The following is an 11,206-nucleotide window of genomic DNA, read 5'->3' as shown; positions in this document are numbered from 1 at the left end:
GGGGGGGCTTTAGACAAGGGGATGTCTTGGACAGTACATGTATTCATCATCATCATCATAGCGTTTCTCACCCTGCACCAGGGTATAGGCCACGGGCAAACATCTTCCACCTTTCTCTATCCTGGGCTACCCTCTTGATGTTATTCCATGTCTTCCCACTTTTCTGTACATCGATACCATAGCATTAAAAAAACTACACACACAAAAGGGCAAGTCAAGTTGCCGTAGGCTGACAAAATGCCTTTTTAAGATTTACAGCAGTTTCGAAGTAAAGAGGCTTTTTTGTCAGCGTAATCATCTAAAAATAGTGTTCTTTTAAAATTTGAATTCTAATTTATTTATAAAAAACTAGTATTAGTTTCGCTTTTATTTTTTTCATACATGTAGGGTAACTGATCAGGCTTTCGGTTTCGCAAATAACAAATGTTGGCGCCAAAAAAAAAAGGTGTTTTGTAAGCTTATGGCAGAGTGGGAAGAGGTTGTTTGTACATATTTTATAACAATATGAGATTGTCTTTGGACAGGTAGTCGTAATTAAAAGTTTGACTGCAGTGGGCTCGAAGAAAAAAGAAATGGAGCAGCATCACTAGGATGGGGTGGGGGTTATAGAAAAAATAATTAATGGTCAAAAATTCAAAGCGCTATAGAAGGAGTTGAGAATGTGAAGACCTCATTCTAAACGGAGGTTGACAACGATTGAGGAAAACCTTCCAACAGTGTCACAAGTTGGCGTGGAGCCGAGGACCGAGGCATTATATACGGACTGACGCATCAGTAACAATAATAATAACAAAATCAATAGCGATAGCAATAACAATAACAGCAGTAAAACAACAACAGCAACAACAAAAGTCTGAGAGTCATCTATACGATCTCACTGTCTACGGTGTCTTTTTCGTCTGCTCGTTCCTTGTTTCTTTGTGGGGTTTTTTGTTGTTGTATTTGTTGTTCGTGTTGTTGTTGTAGTTTTGTTTGTTGTTGTTTGTTTTGGTTTTTTAAAAGTTGGTCTTTTGTTCGTTTGTTCCTTTTGTTGTTTTTTTGGGTTTTTTCAGGGTGTGTGTATGGGGGGGGGGGGGGGGGGGGGGGGCCCAAAAAAACTCACCTCATCTTAAACTGAAATAGAGCAATGGGATTTTTTTTTTTGAAAGACGGATGAGGGAAATGAAATTAAAAGGGCAAAGGGGCGGGGTACTAAAAATAAAACATAATATAGATCTAATAGTATCGTGTCGAAACGGTTACGAGGCGGAAGTATTCCTTTCGCGTTCACAGAGGAAAGACCCGGGGTAGGCTAAGCAGCAACCAAAAAACAAACAAACAACCCAACACAACAACGACACGGCTTTCACAACAGATGACCTCCACATTGACAGGTCGTCAGGCTGGGCAGGGAAAATGGGGTCACGGGCATGTCTTCGTTTTCTTGGAATTTGAAGGGCATTTTGAAATGATTACATGTAACTATTACAGATTCGAGAAAATGCGATGGAAGATATGAACTGAACTCTCTCGCTGTTTACTCTACACAGATAAAACTTATTAGGTGGGGGCCTCTCGTGGCCAAGAGGTTAAGGTGTTCGCTTATCATTCCAAGGTCCCGGGTTCGAATTCGGGTAAAGACGGAAAAAATGCTATTCCTTAAAATGGTCTTCTTTCACCTCCTTTCCTGCTCTCTAGAAATGCTCTGTCGTCTGCTTTCATCTCCCCTCTCTGCCCCAACCTCCTCCCCTCATTTGCCCCCTCCTCTGGGCTCCTGAATCTTTCTGCAGTCTTTCTACCGCTACTCCTTTGCTCCTTCTTACTGCTGTCTTTCAGCCACACCCCTGATCTTCTGGTAGGAAAGATATACACATAGCCTTCTTGGACAAAGGCGAAAAATCTAGAAGTACTAGAAGGGCCCGAGTGCAAGTTGCACACGTTAAAGATCCCTTGGCGGTCTAAAATCGATTAGAGTAGGCTTCGGCCGTCACTCGGGCAAAATTCAAAATTCCCTACCAACTGAAAAAGTTTAATGAGTCTTGCGCGCTCATATGACCTTATGCAGTTGCGAGCGCCGTAAAACACTTTTTTTAAAAAGGGAAAGAGATAGATAAAATCTTTCAGTCCTATGTTAGAGAGACAGAGACAAAGAGAAATAGAATCTTTCAGTATTTATGTCAGAGAGAAAGAGAAATGTTTGAGAGAAAGAGGTAAATAAATTCTTTCAGTATTTACGTCAGTGAGTAAAAGATCTAGACAAACTCTTTCTCTCAAAATTATCCAATTTACCAATTTGTTAACCAACATGGGTCAGAAATTACTTCTTTCAAAGAAAACAGTGTGCAGGTGTCAAACTTTCTAGAAAATATTATGTTTTACACAATTGTCTTTTTAGACAAAATATAACAATCTCATTACAATATCTACTACTGAAGGAAATACTATGCAAAAAACTACAGTAGCAGCAATTACGGTTAAACAAATTTATATGTAAATAGGTAACGTCGATCATTGCTAATACAAGGCACCCATTGAAATTGAAATATCAGACATATCTGTTAGAAGTAGCCTATGTTTCTTTTAAAAAAAAAAGTAACCAACAGGTATAAGAATTCAATTCATACCGTCATCAATACAATCTATTCTGTCATTGTCAGGTATGTGAGAATAACATCATTTTGTAAGTCCACCCATTGACTAAAGCAATATAATATATATATACGTGCATCCATGTATGTAAAAGTTTGTGAGTCTGTGTGTGTGTGTATGTGAGTGTGTGTGTGTGTCTGTGTGTGTGTGTGTGTGTGTATAAGAAAGAGAGAGAGAGAGAGAGAGAGAGAGAGAGAGAGAGAGAGAGAGAGAGAGAGAGAGGGAGAGAGAGAAAGAACGAGAGAAGGAGAGAGAGAAAGTGAAAGGAAGAAAGAGAGAGAGTGTGTGTGAGTGTGTGTGTGTGTGTTTGTGTGTGAGTTTGTGTATGTGTGTGTGCGTGTGTGTGTGTGTGCGTGTGTGTGTGAGTGTGTCATTCGACAAGTGCGTGTGAATGCATGTATTCATCATGCAGCAGCAATTTTCTATTTGAAGAGATCAAGAAAATCTATCTTATCTTATACCACTGTTACAGCAGTAAAACTCTACTAACTTCACAAGAGAATGCAGTCTCTTCAAGTTAAGCAGAAATACCTAATTCAAAGTTATTTTCATCCTCAGACAGAAGCCTTTATACAACTGCACAAAATGAGGCTCAAAGGAGTTTGTGGTGCTTTTTCACGTTACCCATTTAAAGAGCAAAAACAAAAGTAATAAAACATGGACTTGACAAATTATAGACAGCTACACATGAAGATATTTTTAAAAAGCAAAAAGACGTTCTCATTAAATTAGGGATGGTTGACAGCTTCCAAGAGTCTCGTCTCTCTGTCGTCCCACAAAACAAAGCCATTCTCTCACCACCCAGAGCACATGGGAACTGGGAAAGAAAACTTGATAGGAGATCCAGACTATTGTACAAGTGTTCTCTGAGATTGAATAGGCAATGGTAAGCTACAGTAAAAAAAATAAGAAAAAGGTAAGGTGGAGAAGCAGAGGGAAGAAAGATGAAATAACCCCAAATTCCTGTCATTATAATACATATATATATATAATGAATGAGATCTGAAGAAATTTTTTATATATATCCTATTAACTCGTTTGTGACACAGAATCAGTTGATGCTTCACCGGGCACAGTTTTGGATCCCCAAGGACACTGAGTAGCACTAGATTTAGTGGTGACTTTACTATAATAAGACTCGGTTTTCAAATACTACTATCTTTATATAAACAATAGATTTCTTTGAACACAAAAAGTACTCTCGAAAGCAAATCTGCCAGTAATTTTACGAAATGCAAAGAAGCAGTAGGCAGAATACAACCGATGACCTTTTGACGTCAGCAATACATTTCTTAATTTGTGTAGAAAAATTTGGCCAAATCTTAGAAACCGATGTAAAGATCGAATTGCCTGTCCATTTCTATTGGCAGCCATTTAGAAACTTATAATTTGCCAGGTAAACGTGAAGATTGTGTGTGTTTTTTTGAAATTATTATTTTTGTCAGGAGGGCAAGCCCTTCCTGAAACCCCCCCCCCCCACTGTTACGGCTAGAGCGCATTAGTCCACATATATATTTAAACACGGCGGGTCCACCAAAGCTCAATACAAAAAGGCAGAAAAATATTACTGGCGAATGTGGCAGGGTTCACTAGCCTACATGATCAAATCACTTTTGTCCTTAGCAATCACTTCTGTCTCTAATGTAAACAAACGGGAAGGCATTTTCCAAAGAGCCACAAACGGTGACGCTATATTTGCTCAAAAGATAAATAAGGCTTGGTTTACTCCCAAATCGACATTAATCGCCTCGCGTGGTCAGCGGAGAGAGAGAAGGAGGCAAGTTTTGTAGCCTGGAGCGCTCAGTGGGTCACATGTGATTAAACATAGATAGAACGACGCAAACTATTTTTAGGTAAGGCGGCCATCTTGTTTGTCGTCAGACCAGGATACCCCTCCGATCGAGTGACTACATCTAAATATAGCTAACTGCATGGCACCAAAGATGGGATTGTCTATGAAGCTTAATTTAATCTACCTCTCGCTGTTGGAAGTTCTGATGGCCGAATGGACAGTGTGTCAGTATTTGAAAAGTCAAGCAATTATTTTATGAGCGTAGGATCGAATCCCGATCCCAGAAAGCTTTTTTCTTCTTTTTCCTCTTCTCCTCCTCCCGAATGACCAACAGTTTGTCCCATAAATTATAATTTGTTGCTTTGTAGTTTTCTTTTAATGTATATTAGTAGTGATGAAGCATGCAGCCTGAGGCAGGGGGTAGATCTTCTAATCCTCCGGCGTTTTAACTTAAGTTACTTAACGTTTATTGTCTTTGCGTTTACCGAGTAACAATTTCAAGCATCAGCGTTCTTAATCTTACTGTTCTGAGTCTCAACAATCTAGATCTAGTTCTAGAAAATCTAGATCTAGAATTCTAGAAAACAATCTTCGTCTTCCATCATGTCCAAGTACTAGATATCTAATTCCGAAATGTTATTAACATACTTACATACCGAAAACACGTAATTCCATACGGTACCTCCACGGCCTTCTTAAAATAGTCTGCGGATATGCCAGGAAGTAATGACATCACATTACTAAAATTAGCAGCTAATCAAGAATATAATACATATTTAAACGGCATGTCAGTGGCAGTGGGTCCTATGATGCCCGAAATGAAATAAAAAGGGTGGAAACAAAAAAATCCCAGAGAGATTTAGTCTGTCGTTTCTCACCCGGGGTGAGAATAGTGAGTATTCTCACCCTGGGTGAGAATAATATCCAGTTTATCCTCACCCCAGGAGAGAATAATCACTCGAGATCAGGACAAAAAAAAGTGACAATGTCTGCTGAGAAGGGTGTGAAAGTAAAATTACCAAGTTGTTAGGCCAGAGTGGCTTCATTACATTGAGACTTTCTCAGTCTAATAGTAGAAGTACTATTAGTCTTTTGATCTAGATTCTACATCTAGATCTAGATCTATTCTAGATCTAGATTTTCGTCTTATATGGTCAGTCGGCCTTCAGGCAGGGCTTGCTTGCAACTTTCGCTTCCAACCCCATCGGTTCCCTTGCTTGGCCAAGCCTCAACTAGGCCTAATTCAACCCTCCACTTTCACCAGGTCGTCAACTAGAAGATCATTCAAAAGTATTAATTTAAGCAATAACTCACTGTGTAGACTATAGATTTAGATCCACTTCAGAACCGGACACAGACTGGTGATAGAAAAACCTCATCTCACTTAGAATTCTTCGTCGTCTTGGGCTTCGATGCCATGGCCGAATTTTGTTTAGAATTTCCAACTAGGCCTACTATTGACTTCCAGGACAAAATTCTATAAATAACTTACACGGTCTAAATATAGTACATTTTTACCAATGCCCAGATCGACAATCGAGGAGTACACATATTTGCTTTGTGCTAAAACTTCTAAAAACTTTGCTCACTGAATGGGTTAAACAGCATTTAAAATAACTCATATTTCACTTAAACACCAAACCATGCACACATACATGTAAACAATTAGATCTAGAACTTGGGTATCAAAAAGAGCAGTTCAGAAATAGAATCTAGCCTAGGCCTAAAGAACCATGTGGGAAAAGTCACTTTGACACCGTCATTTATGGGAATTTCCCTTTTACGACACAGGGCGAACCTGAACTATTCATAAACTCCATCCACTATATTATTCTAGTTTCCAATAATCTGTTGATGGAGAAAAATGATTGGAATAAAATTTTTATTGTAGATCTAGACTCTGCTTACAAACATGACAAAAACAATATTCCTACTGCTATGCCAGCGGTTACGACTTGCTCTGTTTTATTTTTACCGAAAGCAGATCTGCTTCCACATTCAACAAGATGGCGTCGATTAGCAAAGAACGTTTGAGGGAGATGGAGGAGGAGATGGACCGGTAAGTTTGATTTTTCAAGTTGTGTATGTTTATTTTTGAAGGGCTTCCCAGGTGTAAATTCGGATCTACTGTTTAGATAACGTTAAAAAAATAATTGGGCCATTATCAATGTTTAGGCTACCTTCTTAGAACGTATGCTATACAGACTACTAGCCGGCAATTGTTTACTTTCTACTTTCTTTCTCGCGTACCCTCGTCCTGCAGGGGCAGGGTTTATGTCGCCCAATAAGACTATTTCGGGACCTCGCCATCATAGCTCTGGTCCCGCGTCAGTTTGGCCTCTGGCTCAGTTCACACGCACCGTGCATCATCTCCCGTTCAATTCGGGTCCCGCGTCAGACCCGCCTTCACGCAACTCAAGTGTGTGTGTGTGCGTCAGAGTCACTGTCAGTCTGCTTGAGTTTGTGTGCATTTGTGGCCTTCTTCTAGAACCGCCTGCGTTGGTTCGTAACCGATGCATACATCTCATTCAAAACATGCCAAGTTGGTAGCTCTAGACCTAGATATCTAGAATCTAGATCTATCATCTAGATCTAGATTCTAGATTTAGATGTTCGTCCAATGAAATTATAGAACAAGGCCATGTTGAGACACCCATGTCTCGCTATCCCCCCCCCCCCTCCTCCCCTGGTGATTTAGCTCCCACCCTGGTGTGGGCATGAGGCGAGGACTCCCCCCTTACCTCTCGCAGGCTGATAAAATCACGACCTAGTAGAGGCCCTTGGTCCAAGGCGGTGGCTTACCACGTTTGGTTGGTTGGGAACGAATGATAATAATGTAACGAAGTGGCTAGCCGTACTAAATAGGTTGCATCAAATATAGAAAGGGGCTAGCCGTACTTAATGACGGCTAGCAGTCATACTAATGATGGCTAGGCAAGCAGTACTTAGTTGTGTAAGTACATCAGAGGGGTCCGATATTCCAGTCTAACCTGGTCTTACCACCACCCCGGGACCTCGGTGCTTTCTTGTCCTATCTCCATTTTTAATAACAGTGAAAACCGTTCATAACAAAGAGTGAGCTTAAGAAGAAGTCACATTTTCAATGTTAAAAAAAATGGAGATAGGGCAAGAAGGCACTGATGCTATGACTTGACCTATCCAAGACAATTACCTGTACGAATGCCTACTTCCACCGTACGTTTATAATGACATTGTCCAAGACATCCACCTGTCTAGCACAATCACTTTTTCTTCCTGACTGGACTGTGAATGGTCATCTTGGACGGCTTCAGCTGTATTTGAAAATGTTGTAACAACTCATTTGTAGAATTGAAAAATAAAAGCAACTCAGTGATTGGTGGGTGCTCTGGTGTGGTTTGCTCCTTCTTTCCTATCAAACTTCTATCTTCCTTATCTCTCCTCCTTTTTTCTTGAATATGTTACTCTCTTGTAACACATCTATTCTTCGACCCTTGGTATGACCTTATTGTGTTGCAAGGGCAGTCCCCCCCCCCCTCCCCACCCCCGGCAGTGCTACTGACTGAAGTTGTCTTTAGGCCATTCCCAAAGGGGGGATATTAACATGTTCTTATGCACAGTAAAATTGTAAATGGGCTGAATTATCAATGTCTTGCTCATACTGTGCCGGAACAACATAGGGGGAACTGTCCTCATCCTTACTGTTTGTCATTTTCCTCTACTTCTTTTGTATGTTTGTCACTCTCTTGTGAACTGTTATATCCGGGATGCTTTTAATAGTCGAAGCAGACTTTCTGCTGTTGAGGCAAGAGAGGTGAGCAGAGTTAGCCTGATTCCCCGTTTCGACTTCTCTGTTGACATCCGTGCCTTGGCGTTCATATGACATTATGCAGTTGCAAGCGCGGCAAAATCTTACTAAAACTAAAATAACTAGAAAGTGCCATAAAACTGTTACGTAAACAAAAATTAGAGCAACCCACCAAGTGTGTGACTGTTTTCTCAGCTTTGAGGCGGAGATCCAAGCCCCCGGCGGCCCTCCCCGTCCCGGCGGAAGCTTCATCTTGGGTGCCAACACCTTTGACAAGGTCCAGGCACAGTTATCCTCCCTCAGGCAGGAGTCCTCACGGTTACAGCGGCAGAAACTGCGGCAAGAGAGCGATGAGGAGGAGGAGGAGGAGGATGAAGACTTCCGGGACCAGGACATGCGGCTTCCGCAAGGTACGATTTGGTGTGCACATTTGGTCGCTTTTAAGGATGAACGGGCTAACCCAGATTTCGGGGGTTGCCCTACCTATAGGAGAAGTTTGGTTTCATTGGCGTGTATATTTGTTTGGTTATAGAGAAAGCTCTCCTCTTGTCTTTTAAAGACACTAAACAAGGGTCCAAAAACTTTCCCTACGATTTTCTCAAATCGAGATAGCCCCCTTGTGTTTAAAAGCGACCATATTTTGGGGCATGTAGAGTAATTATAGAGTAATTGGTATCATCTTAAAGCTTGTTTATCTGTCTTGCTTTGCTGAAAAATATGTCCATCTATCTTGAATTCTAGTAGAGATATTTGCAAAGGACGGAGGTGGGGGTCACCTGGTTTCAGAAGTTAAATTATTGAGAAAATGGCCGCCAAAGACTACTTATTTCCTTAGCTTTAGAGTCCATAGATATTGAAAATTTAAATTTTTTGGTGCCCTTAATCAGTGTTTTTCAGTGAAATCCACACAGAAATGTGTTTTTTAGTGGGCATGAAAGGTGTTGAGCCAATCGATAAAAATTCACAAACCTGAGGCAAAATGCCAGTTTCTTTACTTTGATTATTTTGACGAGCACCTGATTTCACTACACTGCCTCCCATTCACTTTTACACTCATGGACGTTCCTATGCGTGCCTGTGTTCATTTCTTGGAATTAATTTCTTTTTCCTGTTTGTTTCCTCTTGTCACATTAGCTTGTGAACCCCCCGGGGCGGTGCTACTGACTGAAGTGTCTTTAGGCCATTCCCAAAGGGGGGTCTTTAACCTGTTCTTATGCACAGTAGAATTGTAAATGGGCTGATTCATCGATGTCATGCTCATAACTGTGCCTGAACTGCAACAGGGAACTGCTTCTTTTTCTTTCCTAATCCTTACTATTGTCATTTTTTCTCTACTTCTTTTATATGTTTGTCACTCTCTTGTGACCCGCTGTTTCTGGTGTGCCTTGATAGTCGAAGTAGACTTTGTGCTGTTGTAGCTAGAGAGGTGAGCAAAGTAAGTCTGATTCCCTGTAAGGACTTCTCTGTTGGCATCCACTCCTTGGCGCTCATATGACCTTATGCAGTTGTGAACGCCATAAAACCTTACTACAGTTAAACTAAAAACCAGGCCAGATCACTTGTTATTATAATAGCATGTACAGAGGGGGTCCGAAATTTTATTAATCTTCCCTAAGAGGGTTTGAGTCCATTTTTTTTGTAGGAAAATATGTTTCCCTGTTTCCTACAATTGCTCCTCACTCCTCTCAGACTTGCTTGCTAATGCATATTGAAAGATAGGATCTTTCCATTTTCAGTTTCAAGATTTGATTGATGAATAATGAGGAGAAAGCCCACAAGTTTATTGTACCTATATTCTTTACTGTAGTTAGTTATTGAGTATAGTTTACTGAATGCAGACAATGTGTGCGAAGGGTTGGGGGGGCTACTTGGTGAATGCCCTTGACCTGCCATGTGAGTGCAATCGTAAAAAAAAAAATTCTGTTCTGAAAAGTTGGCAGCTGTGCGTAAGTCTTCATTGTAGAATATGATACCTGACATGGGGAATTGTTGCCTATGTTACGGGTTTGTTGGTGGACTCAAAAGTTTTTCTTGGGAAAGTACATGTTTAGTGACACAGTAAAGACACTTTCTGTCTTAGTTGTCCGTCGTCCGTCCGGTACTTGTCTAGTTACCGAGCGAAAAGACGTTCTCCTTTAGATGCCTAAATATAGGACGAGTGCCTTTTCTTTACTTTTTAACCAGATTCCAAGAATTGACCTGTTGACCGGCTCATTTTACTTTTTTTTTTTTTAATGTCAGATCATTCCATTATTTTATTATAGTATTTCGAAAAGTTGGAACTGAATAAATGCTGCTGTGCCGACTACCAATCAAAATCATTGGAACTTTGATCTAACATGAGAATGGCCGATTTGTGTCCTGCGCCCTCATATGACCTAATGCAGTTGTGAGCGTCATAAAAACTTTTACAGTGGAAACCTGATATAACAGGGATGGTGGGAGTAGAGAAAATGCCCTGTTATATCCGATCCCTGTAAAATCAGAAATGCAAGGAAAGTAACCATTTGTGGACTAATCCAACTAATCATGGGTAGTTTCCTTTGCCACAGGTATCCACGAACAGGGGTTTTGGCACCAACTTTCTCCTTGCCTCCTTAAACCACATCAGAAGAGCTTGTTCCACAGCATCTGCATCGGGTAGTCTCATTTTCGTTTGATCCAGAGCAAACTTTCAATTGGAGTATGCTGCCACTATCTTCTCTCTATGCTTGATAATGGTGTGAATCGACCCCTGTGGAATGTCAAACTGACGACAAATCTCTGCCAGTGGAGTTTGCTTTTTGTCAACAGTCTGGATTATTTCGTATTTTATTGTCAATTGACAGACATTTTCTCTTGTGCTTGACATCGTTGGTGACAGTAGACACTTTACGCATGCGTGTTGCTAGGTTTCGGGCTAGATCAAGGTCTGCAGCACACTGCAGCCCTCTCTCGCTTCACACGCTGCATGTGCTTGCAGTGGCATGGCTTGCGTGGGCTTGCTCCATCACTGCATT

General features: G+C 40.8%; 2 protein-coding genes across 2 annotated transcripts in view; one reads left to right on the top strand and one right to left on the bottom strand.

The window, feature by feature from the left end:
• Positions 1-6,048, bottom strand: part of LOC101848541 — a 72,844-nt gene extending 66,796 nt beyond the window's left edge. Inside the window, exon 1 of the mRNA XM_005106791.3 lies at positions 5,735-6,048. The gene's annotated coding sequence lies outside the window, so the exon portion shown is untranslated. The remainder of the gene's footprint in view (positions 1-5,734) is intronic.
• A 373-nt stretch (positions 6,049-6,421) lies between these two features.
• Positions 6,422-11,206, top strand: part of LOC101848311 (RNA-binding protein 42) — a 17,941-nt gene continuing 13,156 nt past the window's right edge. Inside the window, exons 1-2 of the mRNA XM_005106790.3 lie at positions 6,422-6,479; positions 8,403-8,617. Of these exons, the coding sequence (XP_005106847.2) occupies positions 6,427-6,479; positions 8,403-8,617 (268 nt within the window). The 5' untranslated portion in view covers positions 6,422-6,426. The remainder of the gene's footprint in view (positions 6,480-8,402; positions 8,618-11,206) is intronic.

This window comes from Aplysia californica, unplaced genomic scaffold (assembly GCF_000002075.1).
Source record: "Aplysia californica isolate F4 #8 unplaced genomic scaffold, AplCal3.0 scaffold00556, whole genome shotgun sequence".
NCBI lineage: Eukaryota > Metazoa > Mollusca > Gastropoda > Aplysiida > Aplysiidae > Aplysia > Aplysia californica.
The sequence above is the reverse complement of the archived record's forward strand: the minus strand, read 5'-3'. Positions and strand labels throughout refer to the sequence as shown.